Source organism: Podarcis tiliguerta (assembly GCF_965153285.1).
Source record: "Podarcis tiliguerta genome assembly, chromosome: 3".
NCBI lineage: Eukaryota > Metazoa > Chordata > Lepidosauria > Squamata > Lacertidae > Podarcis > Podarcis tiliguerta.
The window spans coordinates 89903457-89916154 of record NC_139536.1 but is presented as its reverse complement, the minus strand read 5'-3'; the positions used below and the strand labels follow the sequence as shown (position 1 = coordinate 89916154).

At 42.9% G+C, this 12698-nt stretch overlaps 2 protein-coding genes and 1 long non-coding RNA gene across 4 annotated transcripts in view; 2 read left to right on the top strand and 1 right to left on the bottom strand.

The window, feature by feature from the left end:
- Positions 1–1103: 1103 nt before the first annotated feature.
- E2F6 (E2F transcription factor 6) lies at positions 1104–8315 on the bottom strand. 2 transcript variants are annotated; one of them, XM_083431808.1, is made up of 7 exons: positions 8217–8315; positions 5667–5748; positions 4455–4671; positions 3600–3758; positions 3354–3468; positions 2426–2573; positions 1104–1995 (listed from the first exon to the last, which is right to left on the bottom strand). In XM_083431808.1, the coding sequence occupies exons 1-7, from the start codon at positions 8298–8300 to the stop codon at positions 1964–1966; spliced, it is 837 nt and encodes a 278-aa protein (XP_083287934.1). In that variant the 5' UTR covers positions 8301–8315; the 3' UTR covers positions 1104–1963. The 2 variants fall into 2 exon arrangements, with proteins under 2 accessions (XP_083287934.1, XP_083287935.1); XM_083431809.1 differs by lacking the exon at positions 8217–8315 and adding an exon at positions 7766–7878.
- Positions 2551–3046, top strand: LOC310673454. Its single transcript, XR_014509029.1, has 2 exons — positions 2551–2640; positions 3009–3046. It is a non-coding gene; the product is annotated as an uncharacterized lncRNA (long non-coding RNA).
- The window catches only part of GREB1 (growth regulating estrogen receptor binding 1), a 98419-nt gene continuing 93794 nt past the window's right edge, over positions 8074–12698 (top strand). The window contains exon 1 of the mRNA XM_083431343.1: positions 8074–8208. The gene's annotated coding sequence lies outside the window, so the exon portion shown is untranslated. The remainder of the gene's footprint in view (positions 8209–12698) is intronic.

Genomic DNA, 12698 nt, shown 5'->3' with positions numbered 1-12698 from the left:
CTCAGTTACCCAATTTGTAGTACTCCTACATTTCTGAAATTTGAGACAAGATAAAATATGTTAATTATGCACCAAGTTAGAAAAACAAAACACTGTTGTAAAGCAATTATATTTTGATACTGCATGCAAAAGGAGAAACCGCAATCCCATGTACACTTAACTCCCTTGAATGCAGTGAATCTTGCTTCCAAGTAGCTAGACCAGTGACTGGGAATGGCCACCAGGACCATAGAACATCGGTCCTAAAGTATCTTCACTGGCTCCCAGTGCTGACCTTTAAAGTCCTAAACGGCTCCAGCCCAATATACCTGAAGAAGGGTCTCCACCCCCATCGCTCAGCCTGGACACTGAGGTCCACCTCCAAGGGTCTTCTGGTGGTTCCCTCACTGCGAGAAGTGAAGTTACAGGGAATCAGGCAGAGGGCCTTCTTGGCAGTGGTGCCCTCCCTGTGGAACGCCCTCCCTTCAGATGTCAAGGAGATAAAGAATGCCACAACATTCAGAAGACATCAGAACGCAGCCCTGTGTTGGGAGGTTTTTAATGCTTGATGTTTTTATTATGTTTTTAGATATGCTGTAAGCCACCCAGAGTTGCTAGGGAAACCCAGCCAGAAAGGCGGGGTACAAATAACATTATTATTATTATTATTATTAGTAGTAGTAGTAGTAGTAAACATGTATAAGACTTTGCTTCATTTATGAAAAGAAACATCCCTGTTGTAATGTATGTTTTAGTTTAGGAGAGGGCAGATTTCAAGTGTATAGGATCCATGTTATTTTTCCTAGAAACTCAAGATCCATGAGCTGCTGCCAAGTGCAGAATAGTGGTGGATGCTTTGAATTTGGGAATGAAGATGGTGCTTTCAAGTAAAACCATTCCAGGTCTCTCCTTTTCCCCTCCCCATTTCCTTCATTTCTGCAGCCTAATTAGGCAGGGCTGGGGGAAGAGTCACCCAAAACTCATCTGATAGACCTCAATCTACCTTCTGACTGCTCCTGCAATTTATAGTTCACAAGCTATAAATTCATACATGAAAGGTTTGAAACAACTGTAAATCAATGGAGCTTCAAAGTCAAACAAAAACGACAAATACTTTGTATGTGTAGTATTTATCAGTTAGTGTTTATTTGAATTTTACTGTACAGAGGCAGCCCAAATTTCCACTGATAACCATTTAAACATGATATACATATATACACATGGACCAAGCAATTTCAGCTTCTTGAGGACTTCAAGCCAGTTTCATACAGAGTTCAAGGCATATCACATGAACAACATCCATGAAATGAAAATAAAAATCACCTTGTTTTCTGTAGTCTTGTTCTTGTGTGAAACATTTCCTTTCCCAAATCTTTACAGTGGAATAATGGTTTAACAATTCCACTGGGCAATAGTGCAGCTTCAGAACTAAAGTGCATTTCTTCAAAAATGGTCCCTTACTGAGCATGTTTTGTTCCAGGGTCAGTCAGTTCTGAAGAGCTAATATTTTTTTTATTAAGCAGTTAATTACAACTTCGTGTTCATTGCCACTTCCATGTATGAAGATGAAAAAGAGGCCCTTTAATGACACATTAAATAGTTTAGGGTGGCTATAATATGCGGCACACAAGACCTGTATAAAAGGACAACCCTAATCCACGTTTTCAGATTTTTAATTTAAGGCTTTTTTTTTAGCATGACAGCACAGTATAACTTCGTCATTTAGTTGTGAACACATTATTCCAGAGCAAAACCAGCATGAAAAGGGGAAGGCAAGATGTGACTTTACCCTCAACTTCTGTGCCAAAGGAAAGGTTAGGGGGGAAATATTAGCTCAAGGTAGAGAGTCCGCAAATCCAGTGCCTGCTCTTGTTCTCTTAACTGTAGTTGGGACAGAAATTTGTGGTGCCTGCACTGTCCCTCCATGAAGCACATCCAGGGAAGTCCATGAAGTGGAAGTTCAGTAATCAAAGGCCTCAGTAGTCTAGCAGTTCTTCGTATCTCTGATATTGCTCACTGTAGAGGTGGACACAAAAGGCAAGCCATTTGAAGAAAAGGAATATACTGGAATAGCAAACCACATTCAGGTAATCTGCCGAACATATTTAGGTATGGGGATAAAATCCCAAAACAACTTGTGCTTTAAATCACATTGAAACCACTGTCTGCCCACTGAGGTTTTTACCTAGTCCATACTGAGCTTCTATTTTATTCCCAGATGTTGAACTGCCACCTACTCTAAACTCTTTAATCAGTTTATTAATTATATTGAAATAATTAAAATAAAAATTAAGATACCTTATCACACATCTGAGATTAAGTGTATCTGTAGATTAGCAGACAACATGCATTTATGCCGATACAGGTTTTAACCACGTTTCCAAGGAGCAGGAAACTTGTAATTGCATGTCATTTTTATAAGCATCCATACCATTACCATCTTTACCTCCATAATCATCCACTGCCTGTCTACTTTCACACGAAATGTTAACCATATTTTTCAAAACATCAGCATTTGGATCGTCCAATGGCACTTCACATAAATAAACATCAATGGGTCCCTTTGTGCTTTTGATGCGTACTTCTATGCAGTCCTGCAAGACAACAACATTGGCTGAGAGCAGGGTTGGACCCATGCTGTAGTAAACATTCCCATAAAAGGTAAAGGTAAAGGAACCCCTGACCACTAGGTCTAGTCGTAGCTGACTCTGGGGTTGCGGCGCTCATCTCGGTTTATTGGCCGAGGCAGCTGGCGTACAGCTTCCGGGTCATGTGGCCAGCATGACTAAGCCGCTTCTGGCAAACCAGAGCAGCGCATGGAAATGCCGTTTACCTTCCAGCCGGAGCGGTACCTATTTGTCTACTTGCACTTTGATGTGCTTTCAAACTGCTAGGTTGACAGGAGCAGGGACCGAGCAACGGGAGCTCACCCCGTCGCGGGGATTCGAACCGCCGACCTTGATTGGCAAGTCCTAGGCTCTGTGGTTTAACCCACAGCACCACCCGCGCCCCTCCCATAAAAGGTAGAGGTAGAGATGTTGTAAAACTCAAGGCCTTGACATATTTGGGGGGGGGGGGGAAGAATTAAGGTCCTGGGCAGTAAATTGTTTTTTCACACAGAAAGTTTGAGAAGGGTCCCCAATCCTATTTGATATAGATGCTGCTCATCTATAACCTTACTTTACTTCTGAGGCTGACAGGTTGGTGGGCAGCTGGGTGGGGTGGGAGAGGAACATGATACCACTCAGGGAGGAGATCTGGTTCAAGTGCCTGCCCCCTACCTTAAGTTTGACCTTAAAACATGTGTAGCTAGGTCTGTTAAACTGCCATCCAACCCCACCCAGGTGATTTAAAACATGCCAGGATGCACTTACTTGTTTAGGAGCTGGTACCTCCATTTTGGTTTCTTCTGGAGCCTTGATTGCAATAACAATCTGTTCTTGAAAAGTCTGAATGCTACGGATATCTTGGTAAGTTACATAAGCTAGTGTATGTGATTGTCAAGGAATTTCAATAGCAGTAGAATGTATGTTTTCATATGAAGCACTAGCACTATTTTAATCGCAGTTACTCAACGCCAGCAAGTCAAAATTCTTACAAATGCTTCAGAAAAAGGATATCTTGCCTTTTCTTTGTCATCTATTAAATCATACAATTGATGAGCACTGTCCTTGATTAATTCATCTAATGCTTCTTCCATTTCTGTTAAGTCATAAAGTTCATCTCTTAACTTTTGATGTTCTGGTGTCCTGATAGTAATATGCTTAATATCTGATCCACTAAAATAGAATATGAAATTTTTTATACTTTCACACACCCTCTAAAGAAAGAAGCAGCATTGCATTACATACCAATATCTAGAGGAGCTTTTGGTAAGAACATGGTCAACTCCTGGAAGCCCTAGAGAATACTTACTAATAGCCTAGTTCTCTGCGGAGTTTGCCACACCTAAGCTCATGAACATCTGCAAAGGATCAGGCTATGTATTTGTGTGTTATATGTTATATTTGTGTATTATATACTGAAGCTACCTTTGTTTAATAATATGAGTTGCATAACTTAGTGCAATTATGGCTACAATCAAATACCCATGTACAAACAAGTGTCATTTTCCTCAGTTAAGATTATTTATATAATTTCTGAATTGCTTCTCATAAAACCCTCCCCGAAGTGATTCAACTATAAAAACAGAAACAATGAAACATGTATAAAAACAAACAATTTGAAGTCCAGTACATAATCAGACTGGGATAAAAATCTTTACTTGGGCTTATTGGGAAAGGAAGGTCTTTGATAGGCACCAAAAAGATAATAGTGATGCCACTTGTCTGATATGCAACAGGAGGGAGTTCAGAAGGGTAGGCACTGCTCTAGTATGTGTCCAATCCATAAAAAGTACAGACAGAGTAATGCTGCGCTTAATTAACACAAGATCTCAGTTCTTGTTTTAAAGCCATAAAGGAAAATCAACTTACACCCACTGGATAAGGTTCTTGGACCTTTTCTGAATAAGATGTATTCCATCCAGCACATTTGTGATATCATACACTCTTCGTTTCCGCACTCCTAGTGTCCGAGAAACCTCATTTAAATCAAGAACACCTTCTGGTGAGACTTTGACAAGGTCCATGAATCTCCTGGTCAAATGAACCAATGATCCATCATAGCGGGGCTTTCTGCTGTTTATAGACTCTGTACAGGGTTAAAGAGTGGTTTGTTAGCCTATGGCGAAAGAATTCTCACATGTATCATCAAGTGCTGATCAACATGGTGATGAATCAAACCATCCTGCCTGAGATCAGTCACTTCAACAATGAAGCAAGTTGGAATTTGGTTGCCTTCAGATTGCCAGATCTTTACAGGAGGGGCCTAATTGTTATAAAAAAGAAAATTAAATGGATACTGTATTTCATTTCATTCATTCATTCAATAAAATTTCTATACCACTTGTTTGTAAAAAAAAACCCTCAATGCAGTTATAAACGTTCACAATTATCAGCCAATATACATTTGGCTTTTATGCACAGCCATAAATTTGCTCAGGCCCTTTTCGCTGTGCCAATTCATATATAATGGGGAACCATTCTTCCCTGTCACATGAATGAGCCTGCATGAGCCCTGGGTTAAATTGCTCCCCATATCCTGCGTGGTTACAAAGATAACACGTCTACTGTTAAACGAACAACATTTCCCTGTGGTGCCAAACCTGAGGAATGGTGGATTGTTAAACAAAACCCAGTAATAACCTGGTTTGTATGCAATTATAATCAATGGATTGCTTTTGCCCGGCATGGCCCATGATTGGTGGGCACTGGTGGTGGTGTTCCATTCTGTGTTCTTCAGAGTAGTGGGTTTTCCTTTTCCCATTCAGTGATGACAGAGTATGGTCATCACGGGGTATGGTGGTTGCCTTTACGCCAGTCCCTTACCCCACAGTATAGCTCATTCAGTTAAAAATGAATAGGCAAATTTTTACAACAATACCTAACTGTGCCATTTGTATAAACTTATCATTACTTTCACATGGACTAAACTTTAGAATAGAAAGTTGCAGGGCAGCAGCTTCCTATTCAAGATTCTCCGAATTTTAATCATGAACATACTTTGATGTAGATTGAAGTATATCAAATGAGTTTCTGTTGTAAGAAATTCCATCAGGTGTTAATAGGAAAAACAAAATAACTTACTTTTAACTTTCACAAAGGGTGCTTCTTTGCGATTAAAAGACACGAAGTGTACATCATCTTCATTTTCAACTGTAATGTGTGCCTATAAGAAACATGTAGGTAATTAAATATTATTTCTTCTTAGGGAAACACATGACCAGTTCACATAATAAACGAACTTTCATCATAGGTATTTGGTGTCAGCTATACAACCAAGTTATATGCTGCTGACAATACAGTCTCCAAAGTGTACTGAAAGAAGCTTCAAGGTTTCTCAGTATCTTACTAGTAATGATGGTCCATAGGTCCTTAAACGCACTTACTTGTTCAACCATTACCCATCTTCTTTGTAATTCACAGGTGAAGGTGAATGTTGCTGTATTGTTTTTATTTGTCACTATGTTATGCATTTATGAGTTTTTATATTGTAAGCTCTTTTTTGGTTTTTTTTAATTGGGTTGTTGGTTTTTTTTTGATTTTATGTATTTGATATTTCATATGAACCACACTGAGACCTTCTGGTATAGGGCGGTATAGAAAGAAAGAAAGATAGATCGCCCTGTTATCCTTGGATGAACAGCAGAACAGAAATTCAATAAATATTATTATTATTATTAATTTATTCATTAAATATAAAAAAACACAATTTGCATAGGGCCATGACTTAGTGGGATATGAGAAATGGAGCAATGGGCAAATGCTTCATTCAGCGCTATCTCACGAAATACTATTTTTATATATTTTACATATTTATTAAATTTGCGTACCACTCTTCATCCGAGGACCACAGGGAGGTTCGAAATACAAAAACGCGTAGACACGAATGACCTGCAAAACAAGCAACCGAACCAAAAAACGTGCACGCCTCACTTCCGGGTTGGCACTTCTGGCAATGGCGGATTTCCTCTGATCGGGAGGAATCTGCTCCTTGGAAACTAGGGTCTGACCGCCACGGCGAGGCGGAGACCCGTTAGAAACCACGGGCGGAAGAAGCCCATGGACTTGGGATTCGGCTGGTACCTTTTGCGCCTCCCCTACTCGCGGGGAGACCCGGTTTTGGGGCTCCGGAGCGACGTGGGGTGAGCGGCGCGGTACATCGAATCAACCGCTACTTTCAAGGAGTGAAGCCGCATTGCTGTTGCCAGAAAGCGCCGACTTTTCCTGTGGACATTTGGACTCTAAGTAATTACTTGTAAGTAAAATGGAAAATTGGATTTTTTAAACATCGTAATTTGGCATTAAAACGGGAAGGTCTAAACAGGAAGTCCACCTTCCGTTTTGTAAATAGATCAAAGCAAAGACGTCACAAGCTAAAGCCTGGGAAAAGTATTTTGTAAAACATTAAACTTTCATCATTTAAGACACCGAACCCCCTCGGAAGCAGGAGAAGAGGGGGAAATTCTTTGTGGACTGTTTAAACCTGCAGGAGAGTGAGTGAGATGAGATAATTTACCACTGTTTCTTCGAGCCTGGGATCGGGCTGTCAAAAAGTTTGACGATCTGAGAAAATTAATAACCGGGAATGAACGCCTCAACACAGAAGACTGCGTGAGACACCCAACATTCTCTTGAAAAATCACAAAAGAAGAAAAAAAAGAGGACCAAACCCTTTAAAGGTTCGGCTTAGTAATGGTACGGCTGGGGTTCAGGATGCAGCCACAGACCAAGTAGTAAACGCGGCAGAATGGTTTTAACTTGAGCGAAGAAGACACGTGCGTGCGTGTGTTTGTGTGAATGTGAGCGAGGGAGACACGTCCACCATTCTACTAATGGTCCTAAACCTATTCCTTTTTTCTTTCTTTCTCTCGAACTTGTTCTTTCACACAATCCCATCCCGTCCCCACCCCACAAAAACAGCGACCCCAGGCCCCATCGCAGCACAGGCCAACCCGCCCGCCCCCCGACCTGGAGTCCCAACGTCTGCTCGCGCTCGCTGCCCCGAGCTGAGGTGAGGGGAAGACGACGAGGATTACCCGCCGGGGCTCCTCAGGACCCCCATCTCTCGCCTTCCCGCCTTCCGCAGCCCGAGAGAGAGCCCCGTTTCGCGAGCTGGCAAGCAGCCGCCGGAGCCGGGCCTGGAGAAAGCGGCGCACGAAGCCGCCCCCTTCGCCTTCACTTACTTGCAGCAGGTCCATGGAGAGCTGCGGGAGTAGAACCGACGGCTGCTCGGGGCTGTGCCCCACAGCGGGAGCGGCCATCTTGGGCGCCCTCTCTCCCCAGAGGCGGAGTCTCCGGCGGGGCGGAGTGAGAAACCGCCGGGCGGCCTTGCGGTGAGGAAAGCGGAAGGGCCGGCCTTATCCCGGCGCCTCTGCCGAACAGGCCCGCCCTCACAGCCGCCGCGCCTCCCGACCGCTTCACGGGGGCCGCTCCCTGGGAAAGGCGACCCCCCCAACCCCCCCCCCAAAAGAGCCGCCCTTGTGGGGTTGCGCCGCCGCATTAAAGCCCACAATGGCCTTTTCCTTTCACTGGTGCCTCACGCACTGTTATCCTTATATCCACCCCCCACCCCCGGTCGTAAGAGATTGAAAGGGATGGCAAGAATTGGCCCACTTAATAGGACAAGGTGAGTACCAAAGAAGAGGTTCGCCGCCAAAATGCAGGGAGCGGCGCTTTTTTGTCCGCCCCCCCCCCCGGAGGTGCAGGACTCGAACCCATGGCTTCAAGTGACGAGAAAGGAGGTTTCCGAATAAACGTTCAGGGGGAAGTTTCTGAGGTGGAATCTACACACACACACACACAGAGTCCTTTTTAAAAAAGCATTTTAAAAATAATAATAATACTGTACATTGAATTTCCCATAAGGCTCACCATCCCCATCTAGTGTCACATGGTATATTGCACTTAAAACACACACTTAAAACGGCTGTATAGCTGACAGTTAAGAGCTGTTCAACATCGGAACTGGGTGGTGGACTCTCCTTCCTTGGAAGTTTTAAAAAGCAGAGGTTGGATGGTCATCTTTCAGGGATGTTTCAGCCGCCGAGATTCCTGCATTACAAGGGGGTTGGCCTAGATGACCCTTGGGGGTCCCTTCCAACTCTACAGTTTCTACGATTTGATATACCACTTGATTGTGAAAACAAACAAACAAACAAACCCTCCAAGCACTTCCCCCCCCCCACATATCATCATGTACCACATATACCTCATGGCATATTTTAGAAACACCGCTTATAACCACCAATGGCACAGGAATGTTGATTTTCCAACTGTGGATTATTTTCCATGTCGTTCGCCCTCTTCACCCAAGTGCTACTTTTGACATTAAAGCAGTATAACAGCCTCTGTATGGTATTGGTGCCAGCAGAGGGGGATGGGGCCACCTCCCCAACAAATTCTGTTTCTATAAATTAGAATTCTCTGATACCCACCTGCCCATCTAGACAGCAGTATGAAGCCTTTGTCACTTCAGGCAAATAAAGTAGTTCTTTACACAGCACACAATTGCTAAGGAATATGTACCCACAAGATGTAATGGCAGCTAGCTAGAGTGGCTTGAAAAAAGGATCAGGAAAATTCATGACAGGACTTCCAATGACTACTAGTGTCAGAAGTATTCTTCTGAATAGCCGGTTCTGGAAATCAAAAGCGGGAAGTGAACCTGAGAGCAGGATGCTGAGATAGCTGTTCCTTTAGTCTGATTCAGTATGACTCATCTTAAAAGACAGGAGACTATTCCTAGCAATGGGCCTGGAACCAGCAAATAGCATGCTTGGGTATTAATAAATTATTAAAGTTATTAAATTTGTATACTGACCTATATCCCTAGATTGCAGAGCGGTCCACAGCACAAAACTACAATATAAAAAATACAAAATACATAATGGAGCAGGTCATCCTGCATCGAAGGATGGGTCACGTCACTTTAGTTCAAATAATTTGCTTCCTTTTCCACCAGAGGGCGGTAATTTCACTCCTGAAAAATACTGTGCATTTTATTCTTTGGCTACCCCAGTCGTGAACCCCATTCCCAGTACAATCTTTGTGTGTTTACGCAGATGTAACTCTGAACTTGATGGTTCTTGCTCTAAGTAAGCCTGTATACAACTGCAGCTTTAGTACACTTCCAAACACAAATGTATCCCTATGCTATGTATATTTATTCAGAAGTATATCTCATTTAGTTCAGTGGGACTGTGTGCACAGGAGGTTTTCAACCTTTTTGGGTCCACGGCTCCCTTGACCAGCTACATTATTTCTGTGGTACCCCCGTGGGGCTCAGGAGCCCAGTTATGTCACCCCTTGCCTGCAGAACTGGCAACCCCTCACCCCTTTTCGAACACACTCACTTGTGAAGTGTTCCCTCAGCCCCCTCTCTTCTCCCCTCTCCTTTGGAGGCCTTTGGGCAGCTGCAGCTACTGTCCCTGGTCTGAGCTGCCCCTCCCCCGCCTCAAAGAGAGGTGCCTCCTCACACTGCCCCATAGGGGCCTGGGAAGCACCCTCGGGCCAGCCCCAGAGGCACCATTCGCCTGGGGAGCTTGTAGCCGGAGCTGTTGCAACAAACAGCTGTGTAAGCCTTTGGGAGGCAGAGACACAAGAGAGCATCATAGGAGGGAGTGAAGGAAAGAGGGGCAGAGGCCAGGGTTGCCCTCCACACCCCTGACTATTATTCAAGGCACCCCAGGGTGCCACGGCACACTGGTTGAAAACCATTGGCATAGGGTCTTGCTGGAACGTGTGCTTTCGCATCCTATGTTTAGGAAAAACACATGTTATTTAGAAGGTGTGTGTGGGTGTGTGTGTGAGAGGTGTTAACTCAAGGCAGTTAACAAAGAGTTTAAGAAAAAGAAATAATTAAAATACCATACTCCCTGTAAAAATAATAATTTGCCATTAGTGAATTTATTAAAAACTCAATTTGCTAAAATAAAAATCCTAATATGTAATAGCTACTATTTCTGTTTCAAGAATTTTTCTTCACATTGCATGAGTTTATTTCACCTTTAAAGCTGAACTCTTCCCGATGCTAGTTTTCTATGTGTAGTCATATTTTTGGTTTGGGACGCATTCATAGATGCATTTCCAGGAAGAAGCATATGCCCCCCCACCCCTTTATTTTGAAGTGGGATCATCCATTAGAAGCTTTGCCCCCTCCTCAATTTTGCTCAACCAAAACTTACAACCAGTGCTATTTTTCTAGAAAAAGAGGTGCCAGAATGAACACCTCCCTTGTTTTCTTAGAATGGCAGTGATGCACACTGAGCAATGGTCCTTGTGATTTCCCCCTGAAAAAAGGCCTGCTTATGATGTTCCTTTTATCCCTTGACAGGATTACATAAGAAAAGGGCTTATAGCATACTGACATGCATTCGTTTTCAAGACTGGGTGCATAGCTGGCAACTTGATCCTTCCCAGTTGCTTAAAGGTTACTTTTCCTAAGCACTTAACTATAATCACTCTCTATTACTTGTTATACAGCTTTCTGCAATGCTTCATTGCATCTGAGCAACCATTTGTGATTTTTTAAATGTTTCACTCTAACCCTGTGTGTTTCTGGCATTGGATGGGAAAGTGGAATATAAAGATGATAAACAAACAAGCCATACATTCTGCAGAAACACATGATTGCATTTCTTCTGCCATGTTAAAACGACACACAATTTGCTTTCTGAATTATTGCAAACTGTTAGATATTTGTGGCAATTATCTATGAATTGGAAAGCACACAAAAGGCTTCAGGGCCGACTGCTTACCATCAATAATGCAAAATAAATATTGATTTAGGAATGGTTAAAGAATACAGTATTTCTTATTGCACCATGTCAGATAATAAAGGAACTGAGCAAAATACTCACCCCATCCCCGAAATAGAAAACCATAGCAGTTTGAAAGCAGATGTTACATAGACTGAACTGTGATTCAGAAAGTTCCTGATGATTAAAATGTTGCGCTTGCTACAGATTTGCTGAGAGACCATCAGCAAGCTGCTGGCACTCAGCCCTGCCTGCCTGTAAGATGGAGAAATAGTCCTGGCTGACCTTACACGGTTCTTGGAAGTAATTTCTGAGAGACTGTATGTAAAGCCCAGGGAGCCCAGGCGAATACTAGAGAATCCATGGCAATTTCTAAGTTTCAGGATTTGCCGATTAAAAGCCATACAAATACACACACAAGTTCCTTTTTTAATCACTCTAGATCGGGGTAGGCAACCTAAGGCCCGGGGGCTGGATGCGGCCCAATCGCCTTCTTAATCTGGCCTGCGGACGGTCTGTGAATCAGCGTGATTTTACATGAGTAGAATGTGTCCTTTTATTTAAAACACATCTCTGGGTTACTTGTGGGGCCTGCCTGGTATTTTTACATGAGTTGAATGTATGCTTTTATTTAAAACACATCTCTGGGTTATTTGTGGGGCATAGGAATTCGTTTATTTATTTTCAAAATATAGACCGGCCCACCACATGGTCTGAGGGACGGTGGACCAGCCCACAGCTGAAAAAGGTTGCTGACGCCTGCTTTAGATGTACATTCATGTACACACGCACTGATTGGAATGAGAGCCGCCTTAAGGACAGTTGCACTCCAGTGATAAAAAAGAAAAGCTCATTAACAGATGTGTGCATCTGATTTCACTATCTTAATTTCCAAACTCTTGTCATGCTTGTGGAGAAATTCATATAATTCATCTCCCTGCACAATGTTTCTGAGGAGAGTAACCACGTGCTGCAACCTGGTGGGGGGCTGGTGGAATCCTTTTAAACAGAGTTGTCAGGATGTAAAACAGCTCTTCATTTAGAAAGGCATCTGGCATGGAAGCTTGGTAGGTGAAAAATAACTTCTCACACGAGCAATTTCTTTCTTTCTTTAAGTCTATCTGTTATCCTTCCTTTTGATGCCATTTACAACAAGACGTATTGATCCTCAGAATTCTCTTCCCCTTAAGATTCATCCAATCCTGAGTTTGTGTATCTTGAGTAGTTTGTTAAAGGTGCTGAGAATTATAACCCTGCAAGGGTTAAACCACACTTCCCAGGATTCTTTGGCTTTGGAGGTGCTTTAAATATGTGTTGTAGACATGACCACAGAGGCATGTCTGGCATCTGCATCAGACAG